This window comes from Sodiomyces alcalophilus (genome assembly GCF_042370955.1).
Source record: "Sodiomyces alcalophilus JCM 7366 unplaced genomic scaffold ACRALscaffold_1, whole genome shotgun sequence".
NCBI classification, from domain to species: Eukaryota; Fungi; Ascomycota; class Sordariomycetes; order Glomerellales; family Plectosphaerellaceae; genus Sodiomyces; species Sodiomyces alcalophilus.
In genome coordinates, this window is record NW_027263532.1 from 2538750 (window position 1) to 2559432 (window position 20683).

Below are 20683 nucleotides of genomic sequence, written 5' to 3' on the forward strand. Positions count from 1 at the left end.
TGCCAAATGATTACAGTCTCCCCTTGCTAGTGATGGAACAGCTGTCTCGATACTCTCTAAGATTTGGCTTAGTCATGCGAGCTATGACCACTAGTCTCAGCGAGACCAGCTGCCAAGAGCAAGTGCCAGGTGTCAGAGATGTGGGTCCCTTCGGCAGTTTTCAGACCGAGCAAAAAAAAAAAAAAAAAAAAGTCATGTTACTTGCGTTGAAAGGGAATATGGCTTGTATTTTCTTCTCTACACCACCTCCTTCCCCCCAAGTACATTCACGTCGCCATGGCTGCCCCAAGCTCCCTTCCGGCCTTGCTGGACTCCCTCACACAGTCTCTGACATCCACGCTCGACTCTGCGCCAAAACTTTCCTCGATCCAGCAGCCCGAAGATGGCATCTCGCTGCTCCATGTCAAGAACGAACTACTGCTTTCTTACCTACAAAATCTCGTCTTCCTCATTCTCCTCAAGCTTCGCAACGCAAAGACTGGTTCATCCGACGAGAGCGACAATGACACGGAGCCCGTGGTTAAGAAACTAGTCGAACTCCGGCTGTATCTGGAGAAAGGTGTGCGACCATTAGAAGATAAACTCCGCTACCAGATCGAGAAGATTCTGAGGGCGGCCGATGATGCCGAGCGGTCTTCCCAGGCGAAGGACCCGACGGACAAGGTGAAGGGGACGCGCAAGTCGAAGAACAAGATAGACTCTGGTTTCGAATCCGGATCGGAAACGGGTTCACAAAGCGAAGACAGTGACGACGACGATGATGACGAGGAGGAAGAAAGCGACGAGGAGAGCGGCGAGGAAAGCGAACACCTCAAGGCATCCATGTTCAATGCCAGGCCCGACGCCTTTGTCAAACCAGCCGCCGTTTCGGCCGCCGTCGCCGCCGCCGAAAAGGACGGCATCTACCGTGCGCCCAGAATCGCGCCGACCATCATGCCGTCGGAGCGACGCGCAAAGGCGGATCGGCGCCCGCAAAAGTCGGCCACAATGGACGAGTTTATCGAGTCGGAGCTCTCGACGGCGCCGATGGCGGAACCCAGCATCGGCACCAACGTGGTCTCGGGCGGGCGCAAGGTCAAGACGGCCGCGGAGCGCAAGGCCGAGGAGGAGCGGCGCGAGTACGAGGAATCCAACTTTGTCCGGCTCCCCACCCAGAGCAAGAAGGACAAGGCCAAGCAGGCGCAGCAGGCGGGACGCAGCGGGCGCATGCAGTTTGGCGGCGAGGAGTGGAGGGAGCTGGGCGAGGGCGTGGACCGCATCAACCGACTCACGGCCCGCAAGGAGACGAGCAAGGGGACCAAGGCGTTGCTCGAGAAGAGCCGCAAGCGGGGACGGGACACGACTGACGGTCCCCGGGATAGCGGACACGGGCCCGAAATCGGCGACAGGTACCAGAAGCGCCTCAAGGTGTTGGAGGCTGGTAGACGGGACAGGGGCAAGGGTCGGTGAGCGGTGAGCGGTGAGCGGTGAGCCGGTGACTCGGTGACATCGGTGACGTCGGTGTACTCGCGCCTCCATCAAGATGGGCCAATTCACATTCCTACAATCTAGACAATGCTACCAGTCATCAACCGTCCAACGAGCCTTATTTTTTCTTATTTATTTTACCATCATCTTTATTTTCCTCCGTTGACACTCCGCTAAAAGCTTCGTCGCCAAGTGCCACGGCATGTGGTGACGTCAGTATCCATCTTCACATGTCCCAGAACTCAGCAAACATGAAGAACCTTCTCTTAACGAGCCTCCCCCCTCCCTCAAGCCTCTTTGCTGCCATTGACTTCTACTTCGTACCCTGCAACTCACATTCCGTGGAGGCCTGCGGTCAGGGAGAATCACCCAGATACGTCTACTCAAAGCGCCACCAAAGGATCTCAACCTCTTCACCCCGACAATGACTTCGCAATCAAGCATGTTCAATCCGTTAACCCACCCATTTCTATTCCTTTACCAGCTGATCCAATGGCTCCTCGACAAGGCCTTGTCTCCCACGCCACCTGATCCCTGTACAAGGCTGCATAGGCCCAGGGTCGCCGTCATTGGAGCCGGCATCACTGGCGTGACCGCTGCGGCGCATTGCGTCGGCCATGGCTTCGATGTGGTCATCTTCGAAGCTGGACCAAAATCCAACCTAGGAGGAATATGGAGTGTACGTTCCTTATTCCGTCTACCTTAGTCTGCAAAACCCAAGGCTTATCTCTGACTTCGTCCCGCAGAAAGTCAACAACACGTCCAGCCTGCAAATCCACTCTGTAATGTACCGATTCCATCCTTCCGTCCAGTGGGAGCGAGGATACCCAGACCGAAAGCAGATCGTCGGCCAGGTGGAACAGCTCTGGGAGCGGTACGGCCTCGACACGCGGACCAAATTCGAGACTCCCGTCGAGAAGATCTACCAGGACGACGGGGGCCGATGGATCGTCAACGACGCATCCAACGGACGGTTCGAGGGCATCATCGCTGCGGTGGGCACATGCGGCGACCCCAAGATGCCGACCGTCGAGGGCATCGAATCGTTCAAGGGTCCCGTCTACCACTCGAGCCAGCTGTCCGGCAAGGATGCCCGTGGGAAAACGGTCGTCGTCGTCGGCGGCGGCTCCAGCGCAGTGGAAGCGCTCGAGTGGGCCGCCGCCGAAGACGCGGAAAAGACGTACATCCTGTCACGCAGCGACAAGTGGATCATCCCTCGCAACATCGTCGTCGACACGCTCCTCTCGCTCAACATCTTCGGCCAGCAGACCGCCCTGTCGTGGATCCCCGAGCGCCTGCTGCGGCGCTTCTTCTACCGCGACTTGGACGACATGGCGCCTGCGAAGAAGGGCATCTTCACCGACACCCCCATGGTGAACAGCGACGTCCTGGACAAGGTCCGCCAGGGCAAGGCGGACTGGGTGCGCGGTGACGTCCAGCGCTTTACCCCCGAGGGCGTCATCATGAACCGGCGGAGCAAGGGGGTTCCCAAGAACGGACCGGGCAAAACGGAGAGCATACCCGCCGATATCGTCGTCATGGCCACGGGATATAAGCGGCCTTCTCTATCGTTCTTGCCTGACGACTGCTTCGACCCGCCGTATGATCCGCCCAACTGGTATTTGCAGACTTTTCCGCCAACGCATCCATCTATTTCTGCCATTAATTGGTACGTGTCTCTCCCTCTTTCTCTCCCCGTCTTCGGTGCCGGCCGTTTTATATGTATAGTACGAGAACAGTACTGACCAAGTCGCGACAGTACCTACGTTAACGCCATCGGGACGGTCGGCAACTGGCACATCGGCATCTACACCCGTATCCTCCTCATGTTCCTGGTAGACTCGCTGACGCGACCGCGCCCGTTTTGGATGCGCGCCTGGATCGACTTCACCCGCCTCTTGAAGAAAACGTCCCCCACAGCCGCCTTCGACTTCTTCACCTACCTCGAGTTGTTGTGGTGGTTTGTCTTTTGCATCGCCTTCAACCCGTTCCGATGGAAGTGGGCCCTGTTCGTCTTCTTCGGGGTCGGGTTCATGCTCCCCAAGCACATCGCGGACGCCGAAGCACGCTTGAAGCCCTGGGAGGGCACGCATGCTGAAAAGGGACGGGACGTTGGCCGCAGCTTGTAATGGAGATGGGACGTTGCTCCAGCGGAGAGTGGTTGTCTTGCTTTGCACGTAGGTATGAGTGATGCGTCTGAAGCCGCGTGGGTATGGAGCCTTTCATCTCCATCCCTTGCATCTACCACTCAAGTATGGCATACACACTAGTATTTACGTGGGGATGCGGAAGAATCATGTGAATCGTGACGATTTTCATCAATCGTAAATCCCAAAAGCATCCTGTATGATGCGGACTATCATCTCTATATAATATGTGTCGAATCCCAAACAAGAACCGCTATGCCATGCTTACTTTTGACATTTCCTCCCACGCTCGATATCTGTGCGCCCCTACTATCCATGTATGTACAGTTTCGTCCTGCCATCATGCGGCCAAGCAATTAAATGCATCATGTTCGAGAAGGCCACATGCAAACTCCGATGCCTAGAGGAGGGATTCATCGCGGTCGTGTCGCATCCTGAGGTTGCGATGCGGCGGTGGGGGAGGCGGCGACGGTGACGATGATGGACTGTCGTGACCCCGGCCCCGAAACGTATTGGACCTCCCGCGCGGGCTTTCGTACTCCAACTTCTCATCGTCGCGTTCCCTTCTCGGCGGGGACCCCGTCAAGCCGCGACCATACTTCGACTCGTGGTATTGTGGAGGGCTGCTGCTCCCAGGCGCCGGCCTCGGGTACTTGTCATTGTCAGAGTCAAAGTCCGAGTCAAGAGCCCCGTCGTCCTCCCGCATTACACTACGTCCATGTTGGCCCAACGGCGATCTCGGTAGCGAATCCCTCTCCACGAGGCCGAGACGCTCCTCCTCCGTGGCGTGCCTCACCTGGGGTCCGTAATGTCCCCGCGACCCGAGAGCTGACCGGCTCACGTGGTAACTGGGTCGGTGATACAGCTCCGGATGGTCCTCTTCCGGTACCGGTGGTTGTTGGCTCCGCCGGAACATGTTTTGGAACGAGAACATCCTCCTCGTCGTGTGCGGTGGAGGCGTTGGGGCGAGATGGGAGCTGCCGCTGCTCAAGTCACTTCTCTGGGAATTAGTCCGTCCGTTATAGAAGCCCTTAGCGCCCGTATACTCCGTGTCTATGAAGTCGTGTTGGTCGATCGCATCTCCCCCCGCTCTCCTGTTCTGACCCGTCATTGGCATCTCTGTCAGGGCCACGGGATGAAGTGGGCTTTGTTGTGTGGGGTCCGCCGAGTATTTTGCCTGCGTGGACGATAAGAATGACCTGGCCCGGGTCCGAATGGTCCCTCCGATGCTCGACAACACGCCTGCTGAGGTCGGGCGATTCCGGTCTTCCTCGTCGATGCGATCATGTTCTGTAGGGAAACGTGTCATGCCGAGCGGTGGATGGACCTCTGGCGTTCTTGGCAGAGTAAAAAGGCTCGAGTTTGTCCCAGACCTCGCCCGCGTGCTCTGCGACCCGAACTTGCCAGTTTTCCGCCTTCGCAACCCGTCCCACTCGTACATCGGGCCGCCGTCCTCGTCTACCTGGTCGAGCTGATGTTGCTGCTCCATCAGCTTCTCCTGGTGCAGCCGCCTCAGTTCTTCCATCTCCATCTTTTGTCTCGCGGTAGAAATCCTGCGCACGATAGCAGCCGTTCCGCGAATGGAATCGGCCTTGGGCTCCGTCTCGGGTTGCTCCTGGTCGGCAATGGTATGGATTTGATCCAAGTTTCCGGCGAACACGGCGGTATCCGGCACGTCTTTGGCCGACTTGGACAGTTGAAGGAGGACCACGCCGGCGCAGATGGTCAAAAATCCCATGACAATGCTCACAATTTCGCTGGGGCTTCCCCTGAAACCTCTGAAGAGCACGGCCGAGGTGATGATTGTGGTGGTAGTGAAGTAGACGTAATACGTAGGTGTCACCATGGCGGCGTTGAAGATGTTGAGGGCTTTCTGTGTGATGGCGTAAGTACAGAAACAGGATGAAAAAGAGAGAGGTATTTGCCGCTTACATTGAGATAGACGATTTCCACCAGAAGGGTGGCGATGACGAAGACAAGCAGGACGTAGAGAAACCACTGGTTGAACTGGGGCGTTCCCTCGGCCTGGGTGATGACAGCGGCGCCTAATCCCTGGGTGGCTACGACGCTCAAGCCGCCGACCCAGCTACAGATGGTGATGTAGACCAGCATGTTCTTCTTTCCCCACTTGGGAGCCGCCCAGAATGCGCAGACGCAGGATCCGACGATGATGACGCCGGCGTATGACAAGAAGGCAGGGTGGACCACAAAACTCTGCATCTGCTGGATGGTGGCGACAGCCGACTTGGCAGGGGCGTTGATGGCTATGACGACGGAGCCCACGATGCACAGGAAGCACGAGACCTTGCCGATGAGGCTCAGGCGCTCCTTGAGGAAGATGGCGGAGAGGATGGTGGTGACAACGACGGAGAGGGCACCCAGGGGGGTGACGAGGATGGCGTCGGTGAAGGCGTAGGCGACGAAATTGCAGATCTCGCCGAGGATCATGAGAACCATACCTCCCCACCAGTAGCCATTCTTGAGGTAGCCATATCCCTCGCCTGCCTCTTCGTTGTATTTCTCGTTTGCCTTGAGGAGGCCGACCTTTTTCAAGACAAAGGATACGCCGATGAAGAGACCGGAGGCGGCAGCGAGGATGATTCCAATGACCTTGTAAATGGGTGGTCGATCCGCGGGGTCGACATCGAGGCCGCCTGCTCGAGCGTACAAGTCGTGGGCTGCGAAGAGTAGGTGAGGAGGGATTGGATCGTGGTCCATGACTCCACACGTCCAGTGGGCGGGCCACCGGTGAGCCGAGTGAAGGCGGCCTCGGTGCGCCTCGGCTTGATACCGTTTCTTATATTCTCTTGTCCCTCAAATGCAGGTATCTTGTTATATGGTACCGAGAATCTCTCAGAACGAGGTTGGGAGACTCAAGTTGTCGGCAGGTGCAGGCGACGAAGGGAACCAGTGGCACGTATGAAACGGGGAGAGCGTGGGGAGTAGAGCGGCCGGTTAGATCGACGGAACAAGTTGTTGGAAACAATAATCTTCGGTAGACAGAATGATCTGATTTACAGTGTCGGGAAAGAAGTCGGGGCCACTACTACAGAGTTCGGCCTTGTCGAGACGGAATCTGGGACCTACTTGGGGTTAGCCAACGTTGTGACAGAAAGGCCCAAAAGGGGGCCGACGAGCCAGCTCGACAATGCGTTTCCCGATACAGGATGGGTAGATGGAAAAGCAGAGACGGACCAGTTTGCGTTTTTGTGCAGATATTAAAGTCTCTGCAAATATCCCGGTTGTTGCGTTGTTCATGGAGCCATGGAGATGTCGTGCAGTGGTGTCGTGGGATACCAGTGGCGCAGTGTTCGGGGGCAGCCAAGGCAAAAGGCCCAACGATGATTAATTAGACCACTTGAGTAATGATGAAGCGATTCCTGTTCTTTCTTCGTGAAATGAGAAGATTAACCCAAACAGGCGTAATACTATGAGAAAAAGGGGAGACGACCTGCGTACGGTATGTTTTGAAGAGGATTAGAAAAGTGGGAGCTCCAGCAACTATCGCGGAAATCATCACAGGCGCAACCTAATCTCGCCAGCCACCTGGTACCTTCACACATGTATCAGTACTCGACTACGTAGTGGGGAACGCTCTTGGTACAACAGTCCTGATTGGGTGGCTAACCCAGGGGTAACGAGTTAAGCAATGGCTACCCATTACACTAAACGGACGGGGTAGAATGTGGAACGTTTCGTCGCGTTGACGCCTGGCCTATGCGCCCGCTCCTTCGTGTCACCACTACGAAGTACGAATCCGAGTCCACCTTCGTGGGCATCGCTGGCGCCTATGAACCTCGACTAGACGTGTTTAGCATATTGAAAATGGGAAATCTTTCCCGAAGCCTGTCTCCAACCACTTTCTTTCCCAGAATAAATGTAAAGTGAGCATTACCATTCGTAATACTGAACTACAAGGTGGCATGGGTATATCTGGCAAGTGCCTTTATGGCCACAGATGTATCTGTACCTCACGTATCAACCGATGGGCTGCGCCTAAGACGCTGAATGGGCCCAATGACGCTGTCCTCTGTCGCTCGACACAGGTTTCTCATCATTACCCTGCCCTAATATACGACGTAAAGAGTGTGGATTATCCGACTATGGCAACCGGACATTGAGATGGGGGCTGGGCTTGAGTGTTGCAGTTATAACTTACACATACCTGCCATGAGCTACCGCAACTGGCACAGCGCACAATCCGCCAGTCGATCAACCCATCTACTGTCAATCCTTTATTAACCACTTTAATGCGATGACATAACTCTAACGCCAAGGACAACGGCAACCAAAGCAACAAAACAACGATAATGACAATTATAGCAATGATAATAGTAGGGTGAGGTTATCCGACTGGGGCAATCGCCCAGTCTTGCTGGGCATCAGGTGCGAACACCTGCATAGCTGCCATACACGTGTGACGCCCCCCGACAATCAATCCGGCAGAGCTGCTGTCAGTTGGGAGACACGTCCCACTCTGGCACGTACAGTGATGAGACAAAACTGTCGAGCAAATATACTTGCAACTCCACGCTAATAGGCAGGCGTAGGTGGGTACGTTTGCTGGACATTTGTGTCGACTTACTGTATGGGGTTGGTCAGGGGGATCGCCAAGTCCAAAAGCCGAGAAGACACCACACAGACAACCGAAGATGCCGAGTCTCTGTCCCTTTCATCCCTTTTACTCACCAGACACAACTCGACCGGTAGCCAATACGTGAATGCGACCATGGTAGCTACAGGCGAGTGAACCGTGAACTCGACGACCTGTCATGGCCGTAGCGACTGCCTTGTCGAGGCCCCTGACCCGGCGACGACACACTCTGACATGGCACCCGTTTTGGATGCGCAGTCGCGCCGGGCCGAGCCACGGCCAGCGTCGCACGCAGTCGAGCAAAGCGAATCTGGAGACGAACGGCAATAACGCCCAGAGCCAGGCCCAGGCCCAGGAGAGCCGAAGCCCCGAAGCATTCCCCACCGAGCCGAAGATGCAGGGCGAAGCAATCCCCGTACCGAATACCATTGCGACGATCCCCCTCTGGCAGCGGCTTGGCCCATTGACGAGGGCGGCGGAATCATACGGCCGGTCGCAGAGGAAGAGGCCGTACTGGACACAGTTCTGCACCACCCTGGTCATTTACCTGTGCGCGGACATTTCGGCGCAAAACATGGGGGGAGAGGAATACACGCCGGAGCGCACGGGCAGATCGTTGATTATCGGGGCGCTCGCGTCGATTCCCAGCTACAGATGGTACGTCGGAGGATAGCGGGGAAGAATAAAGGGAACCAGCGGGGAGAAAAGGAAAGAAGTGGAAACGTCGGGCTAACAGCTGCTAGGTTCATTTTCCTGTCGCAAAACTTCAACTACGGGTCGCGCATCTTGTCACTAGCGGTCAAGATTACGGTCAACCAGGCCTTCTTCACGCCGCTGTTCAACTCGTACTTTTTCGGCATGCAGGCCCTCCTGGCGGGCGAGAGCCTCGGGCAGGTAGTGGAACGGGTTCGGCGAACGGTGCCGACCAGCGTCATCAACTCGTGCAAGCTGTGGCCGGCCGTGACGGCCTTCAGCTTCACCTTCATCCCCATGGAGTACCGTAGCGTCTTTGCCGGGGTCATCGCCGTCGGGTGGCAGACCTACCTTAGCTTTCTGAACCGCCGGGCTGAGGAGGCCGCGGCGGCCGAAGCGGAGGTTGCAGTCGACGAAGGTCTCGTCGAAGTAGCCCTACCCTCCACACCGTTGATGTCGGGGGAGGAGGCGAAGATGAAGGCCTAGATTTGGAGGATATATACCCTGTGTGGTTTTTCTTTTCTTTCCTTTTGTGCTTGGTTTTCTAAGTTCTGCACAAAGTGAATACATGAAGCATATAAAAGGTATGACGGGCGCGACTGAGAAGGGCCCGAGGGTTCCTAGATATTTCGTATAGACGCGACACGACAATGATGAGTAACGACGATGCTATGAAATTAGGGCCGACGCCCAAGAATCACCTTGCCCACGAATTCAACCAAACGGATTACATAATCACGCGTCAACACCGTATCCATTGTACTCAATGCATACTGTGATGCACTGTGTCCGAAAAGAGCCGAAATCATCCTGTCGAGACCCCACGATGATTTTCACCTCGACATCACCCGCAGGATACGCATTGAAGTCCGGCCACCATCGCCCTCTCTAGTGGCCAGGTTGTGACGGCGTTTGTTCTTGGCCATGGCGTCACCTTCTCTGCGGTGCATTCGCCCGCAATTGGCCTTGCGTTCTACCAAAACCGCCTTTTCATCAAGCACACGACCTCGAAGACTACCTAACCACCTCTCCCGACGCCATGCCTCCTCTTCCTCCTCCTCGTCGTCGTCCTCCTCTTCGTCCTCTTCATCGTCTTCTACCTCGACCTTAACCGACTCTGCGATGGCGGCTCGCGCGAAAACAATCCTCTTCGGAAGTGCCATCGCCGGCTCCCTCTACCTAGCCTACCTGTACGCCACCGACACCCGCGCCTCGGTCCACCGTTGGCTCGTCCCCCCACTGCTCCGGGCCATTTTCCCCGACGCAGAGGACGCCCATCATGCCGGCACCACGGCTCTCAAGACTCTATATGATCTAGGGCTGCACCCGCGCGAGCGTGATCCCACCCTTGTTTCCGACCCCTCCCTCGCCGTCGAGGTCTTCGGCACGACCCTCTCCAACCCCATCGGCATCTCGGCCGGCCTCGATAAGCACGCCGAGATCCCCGACGCTCTTTTTGCGCTAGGGCCCGCCGTCGTCGAGGTGGGCGGCTGCACGCCGTTCCCCCAGGAGGGAAACCCTCGCCCGCGCGTCTTCCGCGTAGTCGGTCTCGATGGCATGGTGAACCGCTACGGCCTCAACTCCGAGGGTGCCGACGCCATGGCCCGCCGCCTCCGTGAACGCCTTCGCATCTTTGCCCGCGCCGTTGGTCTGTCGGAATCCGAGGTCCTCGACGGCCAGGCCGGCGTCAACCCCGGGAGTCTGGCCCCCGGCAAGCTCCTGGCCGTCCAGATCGCCAAGAACAAACGCACCGACGAGCGCGACGTCTACGCTATCGCGGCCGATTACGTCTACTGCGTCCGCGCCCTCGCCCGCTATGCCGACGTCCTGGTCGTCAACGTCAGCAGCCCCAACACCCCGGGCCTGCGCGACCTGCAGGCGGTGGAGCCCCTCACCACGCTTCTCACCGCTGTTGTCGACGAGGCTCGCAAGACCGACAGAAATACCAAGCCCAGGGTGATGGTCAAGGTGTCGCCTGATGAGGACGAGGATACGCAGATGGAGGGCATCGTGCAGGCCGTGTGCGCGAGCGGAGTCGACGGCGTCATCGTCGGCAACACCACCAGACGACGGACCGGTGTGATCCCAGACGGCGTTAAGCTGACGTCCCGGGAACAGCAGGCCCTGATGGAAGAGGGTGGTTACTCTGGGCCCGCCATGTTCGACCGAACCCTGGATCTCGTCGGCAGGTATCGTAAGATGCTCGATGCGCAGACTCTTCATTCCGCCGGCGAGGCGGACGAGACCGCTGCGACCTCGGGCGAAGAGCGAGCTCGTGATCCGGAGCAGAAGGTCATCTTCGCTACGGGTGGCATCACCAACGGCGAGCAGGCCCTCCGCATCCTCAATGCGGGCGCCAGCATCGCCATGGTGTATACCGGCCTTACCTATGGGGGGTCGGGAACCATCACCCGTATGAAGGGCGAGATGAAGAAGGCACAGACGGATGTATAATCGAGTACGCCATGTTGAATAGAGAATAAAGCCTTGCCAGTTCTGGCTCTCAGCCAAGTTCCTATGGATTCTCTAACTGTACCTCTGATCCCACGTTTTCCCTCCACCAATCTAGGTAGTCACCAGAACGCTGCGCGACATCTCATGAGAACTCCCAGCAGACAGACTAAAGCCACCGTTTACACTCCTGAAAAAAGCCGGAAGAACTACTGTACAGTGCTGTAATTGACTCTGTAGAACGATCTGTTGCACAGGCTGGACCAAAACAGGAGGAACGGGTTATTCCGTTCCGGATTGGATGGCTGCCTACATGTACGAAGTATTCTTGAGGGTCCGCTTCTACTCCCTACACTTAAACCCCGTAGTCCGAAAACCGCGCAGTTCAGGATCCCCACCTCCTTAATTTCACGTACACAACAACGTCCACCGACTGGTACAGACCGTGATCATCACCATCATGAGCCACCTTAATGCTAAAGAATTCTGGGCGAAGGCCGAAAGTGGGGAAATTACGATCAATAGCCATGACCAAGTCTTGCGAATAGCATTCATCTACTTGTATGAAGGCTTGTGGGGATACGGCGGATTTGACCATGGAGTATTCGGCGTTGTTGAAGGACTCCACAAGTACGGGTGGTCATTTGGCGAGGGGGACTTGAAATTCAACCGGTGCGATCATGGCTGCTAAGTAGAAACTCCCTGCTCTGTTCGAGAGGAAAACTAATATGCAGAAAGCACTCTCGATATATTCTACCTAGCCCAAATAGCAGCCGGTACCTACCGCTGGACCGACCAGCTGCGTTCCAATAACCTTCTTAAAGAAGACGACTTTGACGCGTTCTACGCCCGCTACCACGAGTTGCTTAACAAGGACGCCTGGAAGCAGTACTACTCGCCGGAGTTCCTTGCGCAGCCAATATCGGCTCGCTTCTACCGCCTCCCTAACTTGCAAGACCTACCAGACTCTAGCGACCCGCTAGGGGGTCCGCGACAGAAAGGCATCGGCCACTTCACTAAACTCCCCCGCTGGGCATATAACGTCGCGAGGACGCACGAGAGACAGCCGGGCCCCCTCCCCCTCGAAACCATTATAGAGATCGCCCTCTCCACCCTCCAGCAGACCATCTCCCGCCAACGGAAGGATTACCCTCACATTCAACCCTACTCGGAGACGCAAGCCAGCTACTGGCTCCATGCGGTTATGAAGATAGACGATAATGATATCCCTATTGGTAAGTACATATGGGAACACTACAGGTTCGGTTATCTCGTCGCACAAGGCTGGTACGATCTATGGGAGTGGGAGAAAGACTACTCGCGGGAACGATGGGAGAATTCGTATGGCGTTCCTACTCTTAAGCCGGATTTGGATGGGTCGCGCCCGAGCGAAATATGGTGGTGCGGGTTGCCGGACGGTGGGACGGGTTATATGGGGTGGCGCAGAGGGTGGGACCCGGAGGTTGGAGGTGAAGAGGAGCTTCCGTTCTTGGCAGCTGTTGCGGTGAAAGAGACGGAGAATGTCGATGCGAGCATGGGTAATCTGGACTATGCAATGCGATCGCACTTGCTTTTAGATGTCTTGCGTGCCGCGTTTAAGACGGAGATAGAGAGGGAGAAGCATATCGACGATCTGAAGCGGCGGATGGTAGAGGCGGGCAGGCTTAAGGAGGAGAGTAAGGCAGAGCAATGGATTAGGGAAGCGTTAAAGGTTATGGAGCCGTATAGGCAAGATGGATGGCCTGTTGCTGTCGAGGATCGGGGTGAATTGCTACGGCAGATCCTGGAGGAAAATGGCCAACTCTTCGCAAGATGGAAGGTCTGGCCTTCTTGCAAGGAGTTTAATTTCGAACTGGGACCGAGGCCAGAATTATTGGGCGAAAGGAAAGAAAGGAAAGGCCTCGGAAAACGGCGTAGGGCAAAACTCGAACAGAGAATCTGGTCTTGACCAGAGTCCAGAGCCAGTCCAGAGGTCCAACTGTCAACATCGATATATAGGTTAGTCTTCTGACAGTCTGACCAATACATTGCCCATAAGTCACCAAGCCCGGGTCGTTAGTAAGGCCCCTTATTTCAACGGCGATATTAGGATATTCCGACTACAGTTCCAATTAATCCATCCCTTTAACTTAATAAGAGTTAACGTCTGGCCCGAGCTCGAGGGCTAAGCAATTGTTGCAAAGAGGAGGCCAAGGAGCTATTAACATTAATTTATATCATGGGATGCCTTCTATAAATCCCAGGGATCCGTAAAAACTATCAGCTAAAAGATGTTGGACTTGACTACGATCGTACTATCGTACCTAGTAGTCATGTAAAATGTGGCAGGAATTCACTGGACCAAAGTGGAGGTAACCAGAGATTAAGACGCAGTCAGTATAAGGGCCTTTTCTTTTCACGTACAAGGAAAATTCTAGAGAGTAGGGTTGATCGAGACATTGAGTATAAATGATGTACGGCTGGCCTCTCCAAAATGGAAAGGACCAGCGACCTATCGAAGTCACTGCTGCTACCCATCGTTATATTTCCTATTAAACACACTCCCTGCCGCACACATTGACCACACTGAAGCCGTCGGCGGCGAGACTTCTGCCATCCAAGTTGTTACTCCCAGGCTAAGACATGGAAAATGACCCGGGCCCTCCAGTGACGTATCTACGATGTATCCAACCAGCGTTGCCAATCTGCTCGTTGGCCCCGGTGTACCTTTCAGCGCACTGCTCCAGGAACACTTTTCCATCCTTAACAATGTCGTGAGGGATCGCCGCCTGGATCCTAGACAGGTCAACGTCAAGCCTGGGGAAGAGTACGGTGTGCTCGAGCTTGTACGAGGCGTCCAAGTGTGCCAAAAGTCGTTCTCGATTAGGGTCTTGTAGACAGTTTGTTGGCAGGCGAGCATTGACCACGGCTGTCCCTACGAACTCGGATAAGTCTTCGATAATAAGAGGACATAGGAATGCCATTCTTATATTTATGGCTATCTTTGCCCGGAACTTTCCGCCCGCCCTGCCCTGTTCCGTTTGGTGTACAGCCTCCTCCGATGACCTCATCGCCAATGAACATGCTGTAGCCGAGATGATATGTGCAAAGCCTCAGGAATCAGAGGCTAGTGGTGTAGGCTACTGTATGTTGTAGAGAGGCGACTTGTCAGGCAGGGATCTTAACGGCGGCCCGGAAGTCAGTGGCCACTTACCGCATTCTTGGCCGTCTTAGCCGTGTTGCCGGCATCAGCGATCGTCTTGGCTGCATCGACAACCGTGTTTGCCGCATCGGTAGCCGTTTTAGCCGCATCGGTAGCCGTCTTAGCGGCCTCGGCGACAATCTTGGCGTTTTTGGCGATATCGCCCAACATCTTGTCGTTATTGTACGGGACGACGCATTCCTTGAAGAAGGTGATAATGATCGCCATGACGGACATCACCGTCGACAATTCGCAGAGTGTTAAGGCCATGGTGATTTGTAGAGTAGTAGTAGTCGTCTGTACTTTCCAAAATGTTTAGGAAGGGCAAAGAACGCGAAGTGGCCGTGGATATGTTTAACAGTGTGGTGTGCTGGAAATGTTTCAAGGGATGGAAGTAAGCGGGAGATCTGGGTTTTGAGATGCGTCCGTCTATGGCTATTTATATAAGCGAATCGTGATGGTGACGTTTATTGTTACCGGAATTTGCATTGGTGATGGTGGTGGTAATATCAATATTATTGATATTACACGTTCGCTCGCAGGCCACACTACGCCATTAAGAAATGATTGAATATTGACCCGGCAGAATTATATTCGCACACGAGCAAGATTACCGGCTTGATTGACTCGTTCTCTTTGTCGTCGGTTTCCTCTTCCACGCCCATGTCCACACCTGTTGCCATCTTAGGCAAAGGAACGCGCCGCCTCCTGTATCCGTGGATTATTATTAACGATATCGATTAACGACGTAGGTTGACGAGATTGATAAGAAGATTAGAACCAATTAGAGATACAGTTGTCAGTCGGAGTAACCAAACAGTAGTCGGCATAACTAGTAACGTGCCTCTTGTTGAATTCCGTGACTCCTCAATACAATGGGATTATCGTCTACTTCTTACAAAGTAAATACAAATAGTGAAAAACACACAAGTTTAGTCGGGAAGGTGTTTATTAAAGTTACAGCCATAGCATAGGACTCCATCAGGCGCCGCCCACAAATACATCAAGGGACCACTGACCTTCCCCTGTCCCTTCTCCCAGCGTCTGAGGTATATGTCGCAGTGCCCACCCACCGATGATACACGACCAATTCGGAATTCTGCCGTTCCTTCCACCAACTTCCTAGTAAATATCTTGACTTTGGCGGCGCACGTTGTCTCGAGGGCGTCACACCTATCCTCAAGTTTGACACAGCTCGCAACGTGGGCCTTAGCGGGATCGACATGGGTCTCGGCGGTGTCGACATGGCTCTTGACGCCGCCAAGAACCATGTCGATACCGCCAAGAACCATGTCGACACCGCTAAGAGCCATGTTGACACCATCTTAGCCTTGGCGGCGCTGGCCTTGGCCTTAGCTGCGCTATCGTCTACAGCGTTGGGTAAGGGTCGTTTGCAGAATAGCTTCCGCACGAAGTTGAAGAAGCTCCTGCGCCAATGAGTGTGATGAGGAACGAAGCGGCTGAAATTGCAAACGGCGCTCAGGTGGCCGCAGCACTACTGCCGTCAGTAGGAGGAATGGTGCAGGTGATATTATGAACACACGCCTGGGCCGGGGGCAGGGCGTGGGGACTGGACACTGCATTTCCTCGGTCCACTTTGCCTCAAAGAAGTCCGGGCCATATCGTGTCCAGGCCTGGCGGGAGGCACGAATGGTTCGAAGATGGCCGCAGGCGTGGTGACCGTGGCACTGGGTGTTTCGTTGGCCATGATTCTCAATTTTTCAGGCTGCGGGCTTAGAAGTAGGCGTTTCCGATGGCTTCTTGTAATGAGGTTGGTGAGTATAGAGACGATAAAAAACCAAGGAGAGACTGAATGAGAAAGATCTGGGTTTTATGCGACGAAGTATTGCAGAGTGATATAGGGAAATTTTTAAAAAGCAATAGAGGAAGGAGCTTGGAGAGTATTATAATGGTGAATTGGAAACATAGACGGAGGTAGCCGATGGGAAGGGAATAAAATATAAAAGGATAGTAGGGGAAGGAGGCAGCTAAAGGAGAAGGCAGGTCCGACGGAGATAATCGTAGTAGTAGCCTAGCAGGATATAAAAGACAGTACAGCAATTGCTTTATACCACAGAAACAATAGTAGCATAATAGACTCTAAGTACTTCTTTCAGAGAAAGGGAGCATAGAAGAAAAGTAGCTAGATTAGACCGTATTTCGTTTGCAAGGCAAAGGGACCAGATGGCACAGAATTCGTAATTACACAGGATAAGACGGAACTTGCCTCTGAAGGCATCCATTTGGTGTTTTCGGATTATGTCAGAGCATAGACAAGGCACACAGAAACACGTATCTTTATTGATGAAGAAAAGACAATGCTCTACCGGAATGTATAATCGTGGTATGTAGGGCAAGAAATGGCAAGTGTGACAAAGACAGTTGCCTAGTTCTTTCCTAAGCAAAGAGAGATGATACTGCAAACTGTTTACATTAACTATACTACCCTTTTTATTTGTTTATTTGTTTATTTGTTGCTCTTGTTGCTCTTGTTGCTCTTGTTGCTCTTGTTGCTCTTGTTGCTCTTGTTGCTCTTGTTGCTCTTGTTGCTCTTGTTGCTCTTGTTGCTCTTGTTGCTCTTGTTGCTCTTGTTGCTCTTGTTGCTCTTGTTGCTCTTGTTGCTCTTGTTGCTCTTGTTGCTCTGTTTAACGCTAATTATAGAAATAGCTCTATAACCTCTTCTACGCCTACGTCTATATATACGTTATATTCCTAAATCTTTATTCCTGTATTATTATTTCCTATTATTTTATAACGATGTATTATACCGCTATCTCCTTTACTAAGGTAAAAAATAATAGCTAGATAATAATTAACGAGTATATATATTAGAATTATAGTCGGAATATCCCGCCTCTCCTGTATCCCTTAACTTCTCCCGAGACCCTAACCTCTAAAGTCTATGTCACGGAGTACTCTATAAATACTAAGGGATTAAAAGCATTCGATCTAAAAGGTAAGTAAATATTATACGCCCCTTAGAGTTTATTAAGGAGAAAGGATATACAGGTTCTTGAGGCTAAAACCTTGTCTGTGGCATGATAAAGTTAGTCCACAGTGAATAACCATAACTCAATCGGTAGATGGGGCTATTACTATACATACTGGAACATCCTCTGGCGACCCCTCCCTCTTCCACATCACGCACTTGGCCAAGGCACGTACGAGCCCGTTCAGATAGTACGATCTTTCTAGACGAACACGGAATACAACGCCATCATCAATGGATTTCGACAACACCCCATCGGCGCCCTCCGAATGGGAGCAACTTTGCTACTTTCGCGGCCTGCCCTCATGCCCAAAGCTTATTGCTCGTACTGGCACCAAGCAGTGGGCCAAGACGCGCGAAGACCTTTGGGGATATTACAAGTTTCTGGTACCAGTTGGCGGCAAGCATCCTATTGCCGAACATTGGAGAGAAGGCGAGGATCTTTCTTCTCGGATTATAGACGCCGTCGAGAGCCTTCACTGGGTCGCCATTGATATCTTCCGTGTGGGAGAATCGATTTCCGACCAGTCTGACCCGGAGACTCTCCCTGTCGTTATGTTCATCACAGTTTATCCTGGCTCGGCTACGTGGGAAGCTGCCTACCCTGTCGCGTCGGACTGTAAGGCGATCCTGAGTCTCTTTGATATTAACGATATTGAAGTCGAGATCAAGGAGTCCTAGTTCGGAGACCTCTCGTCAACCGTTTTTGATGCTGCGATGGACGACTCCCACTGCCTCTACTCTGGCGAGTCGCGACCCTGGGATCTTTTAAGTACTCACCGGGGCGCCACCGATTTTCAGGAAACTTATAGCTCCACTACGACACTTATCCGACTGTATTGGGGCTCGTCTAACTCCCGACGCATGGATAAACTACGCCAGAACGAAGGGTATCTACCTCCGAATTGCCCCGACCAATCCCGACACCTGGTCATTTGAGCCCTGTACCGCGATTCTCACCTGTCGGCACGTTGTTTTCAGATACGACAGCGACACAGGAAAGGTTTACCGTTGGGATTCTTAGCTCTCATCGCGACATTTTATTAGCCAAGACGTTCCCACCAGCGAGAACATCCCGCAGCAGGCCAGAGACGCGATTAACGCGGCAAAGTCCGCACAGGAGAAACTTGACCGGTACTTAATGAAGTTTCCTGACCACGAGGAACAGGACCGTTGGCGCAGGATAAGAGGATAGTAGGGAAGTATGGCGGGGAGTCCGACCTGACCTTCGGCATCATGAACGACGTCAAGTCTGTCACTCGACACCTTTCAACCAACATTCCGACTTGGGAAATCTGCGTGATCATCGTTTTCCACCCGGAGACAGGTCCGCAACAGGCTTTCTCCCTACCTAGTGATTCGGGGACGGCCGTCTGGGACTTGGACGGTCGTATAGTGGGCATCGTGTCGGCTGGGGTTGGTAAGGACAAGGAGGTGCTGGATACAACATATATTACTTGCATGGATCGTGTCCTTCGCGATATGGAGGCTAGTGGCATTCGGGCCACCATCCTTTAGTGGCCATGTCTAGTCTCGCGATGACGAGGGACATGCCAGGCATGACAAGGCGTTTGGGAGTATCTGGATGCATAGCATGGTATTACAGATATTGCAGCAGCGTTCGACCTGTAGAACGTAATACAATGAGTATCATTAGCGGGGGTCCTAGGATCAGAATTTCCATGTAGGGGTACTTATTTCATGCCTAGAATCATGATAACCATGGGTTTTCCAGGGCAAAAAATAGATAACTTGCATAGAATCATGCTAACATGGATCAAAATCATGTCAACATGCATCGAAATCATGTCCCGAAGGCGTGGATCCATGTTAACCGGCAAATAACCTAGAAACCAACCAATAGCGAGTAAGGGGCTAAGGGTCGTACCTACCTACCTTATATAACAGGCAGTAGGTCCTTCCGCGATTCCACGATATCTTCGGGAGGCAGGAGTAGCAGCGTAGGCGGTGGTTATTCTGCCGTGTGACTCAATACGATTAGGATCTTCTTTTCCTTTAAGATCTTCCTTTTCCACCTAACAGCCCTCCTACAACAGCCTACAACAACAGCCCTCCTATAACAACAGCCCTCCTACAACAACAGCCCTCCTACAACAACAGCCCTCCTACAACAACAGCCCTCCTACAACAACAGCCCTCCTACAACAACAGCCCTCCTAGGCAGAGTCCTCCCACCCCCTTAGAGATCGTGACGAAGAGCTAACTTCCACAGCAGCAGAACCACTCTAACGGCAGCAGGACCTCTTCCACAGCAGCAGGCCTCTTCCACGATAGCAGAGGTAAGCAGAGTCCCATCCACAGAGTCCCATCAAGCAGTCCCATCTAGCTAACTTCTTCCACAGCAGACCTCTTCCACAGCAGCAGGACCTCTTCCACGATACCAGAGGTAGGCAGAGTCCCATCCACTGAGTCCCATCAAGCAGTCCCATCTAGCTAACCTCTTCCACAGCAGACCTCTTCCACAGCAGCAGGACCTCTTCCACGATAACAGAGGTAAGCAGAGTCCTATCCACAGAGTCCCATCCACAGAGTCCCATCCACAGAGTCCCATCAAGCTAACCTCTTCCACAACAACAGGACCTCTTCCACACAGGACCCTCTTCCACAACGGGAATCAATTGATTGATATTGAACTGGTGGCTGGATAGCAAGTTGAGGGGACAGGAGGCTGGGTGCGTCGTGTACATTTCAATTGATGGTACCTCATTTTAATCGAGGTACATCTTCATAACCATGAATGTCGTTAATTGGTCAGTTATCTTAAGCCACATAAATTTCTAACCAATCAGCATATAAACTAGCAAATTTCCATGTTACCCCTGGACATGATTTCTGGGAGCGACATGATTCTAACCATGTTTTCATGATTTTCACTATAAAAATCGGTGTTTCCCTTCAAATCATGTTATATATTAACATGGAAATCTAGGCCCGGGTACCGGCAGTACTGATCTCAAAATAGGCGTAAATCCGTTGATTCAATTGACTCGGACGTGTGTGTAGAATCCTACCTTGAGATCTTGCGGCAAATGTTACCCTCGCCAAATTACATCTCGGAATATCGTTGTTCCGCACCCGTTACAGCAACAGGCGCTACATGTACGTTTTCACATTGTCCCCAATATCGTGAATGTCTAACA

The 20683-nt window shown here is 53.3% G+C and overlaps 9 protein-coding genes across 9 annotated transcripts; 6 read left to right on the forward strand and 3 right to left on the reverse strand.

Annotated features, from left to right (window-relative positions):
* Positions 1–243: 243 nt before the first annotated feature.
* ACRALDRAFT_2056335 (uncharacterized protein) lies at positions 244–1613 on the forward strand. The gene has a single exon (XM_071021762.1). It carries the CDS (start codon positions 277–279, stop codon positions 1447–1449), a length of 1173 nt encoding a protein of 390 aa, XP_070879162.1. The 5' UTR covers positions 244–276; the 3' UTR covers positions 1450–1613.
* Positions 1614–1891: 278 nt separating this feature from the next.
* Positions 1892–3596, forward strand: ACRALDRAFT_2096116 (uncharacterized protein; the record flags this gene model as incomplete). The annotated part of the gene is made up of 3 exons (XM_071022766.1): positions 1892–2146; positions 2214–3136; positions 3227–3596. The coding sequence occupies 3 exons, from the start codon at positions 1892–1894 to the stop codon at positions 3594–3596; spliced, it is 1548 nt and encodes a 515-aa protein (XP_070879163.1).
* Positions 3597–4014: 418 nt separating this feature from the next.
* Positions 4015–7049, reverse strand: ACRALDRAFT_1091162 (uncharacterized protein; the record flags this gene model as incomplete). The annotated part of the gene is made up of 3 exons (XM_071019555.1): positions 6810–7049; positions 5547–6697; positions 4015–5487 (listed from the first exon to the last, which is right to left on the reverse strand). The coding sequence occupies exons 2-3, from the start codon at positions 6330–6332 to the stop codon at positions 4015–4017; spliced, it is 2259 nt and encodes a 752-aa protein (XP_070879164.1). The 5' UTR covers positions 6333–6697; positions 6810–7049.
* A 1256-nt stretch (positions 7050–8305) lies between these two features.
* Positions 8306–9479, forward strand: ACRALDRAFT_1079014 (uncharacterized protein). The gene is made up of 2 exons (XM_071018848.1): positions 8306–8865; positions 8952–9479. Exons 1-2 carry the CDS (start codon positions 8387–8389, stop codon positions 9385–9387), a joined length of 915 nt encoding a protein of 304 aa, XP_070879165.1. The 5' UTR covers positions 8306–8386; the 3' UTR covers positions 9388–9479.
* A 256-nt stretch (positions 9480–9735) lies between these two features.
* ACRALDRAFT_1059951 (uncharacterized protein) lies at positions 9736–11501 on the forward strand. Its single transcript, XM_071016150.1, has one exon. The coding sequence runs from the start codon at positions 10024–10026 to the stop codon at positions 11353–11355; it is 1332 nt and encodes a 443-aa protein (XP_070879166.1). The 5' UTR covers positions 9736–10023; the 3' UTR covers positions 11356–11501.
* Positions 11502–11729: 228 nt separating this feature from the next.
* ACRALDRAFT_1059950 (uncharacterized protein) lies at positions 11730–13417 on the forward strand (the record flags this gene model as incomplete). The annotated part of the gene is made up of 2 exons (XM_071016149.1): positions 11730–12024; positions 12091–13417. Coding segments are annotated over exons 1-2 (1391 nt in total), but the record flags the coding sequence as incomplete, so codon positions are not given.
* Positions 13418–14295: 878 nt separating this feature from the next.
* On the reverse strand, positions 14296–14878 carry ACRALDRAFT_1059949 (uncharacterized protein; the record flags this gene model as incomplete). Its single annotated transcript, XM_071016148.1, has 2 exons — positions 14542–14878; positions 14296–14474 (listed from the first exon to the last, which is right to left on the reverse strand). A coding segment is annotated over exon 1 (262 nt), but the record flags the coding sequence as incomplete, so codon positions are not given.
* A 636-nt stretch (positions 14879–15514) lies between these two features.
* ACRALDRAFT_205840 (uncharacterized protein) lies at positions 15515–16776 on the reverse strand (the record flags this gene model as incomplete). Its single annotated transcript, XM_071021842.1, has 6 exons — positions 15515–15632; positions 15686–15835; positions 15906–16011; positions 16077–16103; positions 16130–16342; positions 16725–16776. The coding sequence occupies 6 exons, from the start codon at positions 16774–16776 to the stop codon at positions 15515–15517; spliced, it is 666 nt and encodes a 221-aa protein (XP_070879169.1).
* Positions 16777–17756: 980 nt separating this feature from the next.
* On the forward strand, positions 17757–20681 carry ACRALDRAFT_205838 (uncharacterized protein; the record flags this gene model as incomplete). The annotated part of the gene is made up of 16 exons (XM_071021840.1): positions 17757–18141; positions 18211–18358; positions 18405–18466; positions 18504–18656; positions 18691–18956; positions 19054–19141; positions 19258–19330; positions 19566–19731; positions 19796–19822; positions 19857–19929; positions 19977–20036; positions 20073–20187; positions 20261–20293; positions 20383–20400; positions 20506–20536; positions 20628–20681. The coding sequence occupies 16 exons, from the start codon at positions 17757–17759 to the stop codon at positions 20679–20681; spliced, it is 1752 nt and encodes a 583-aa protein (XP_070879170.1).
* Positions 20682–20683: the final 2 nt, after the last annotated feature.

Bases quoted from the DNA above. Each gene is read 5' to 3' on its own strand.
- ACRALDRAFT_1079014 (XM_071018848.1), top strand. From the start codon at position 8,387: ATGGCCGTAGCGACTGCCTTGTCGAGGCCCCTGACCCGGCGACGACAC. The intron at 8,866-8,951 runs GTACGTCGGAGG...AACAGCTGCTAG, and splicing joins TCGATTCCCAGCTACAGATG to GTTCATTTTCCTGTCGCAAA.
- ACRALDRAFT_2056335 (XM_071021762.1), top strand. From the start codon at position 277: ATGGCTGCCCCAAGCTCCCTTCCGGCCTTGCTGGACTCCCTCACACAG.
- ACRALDRAFT_1059951 (XM_071016150.1), top strand. From the start codon at position 10,024: ATGGCGGCTCGCGCGAAAACAATCCTCTTCGGAAGTGCCATCGCCGGC.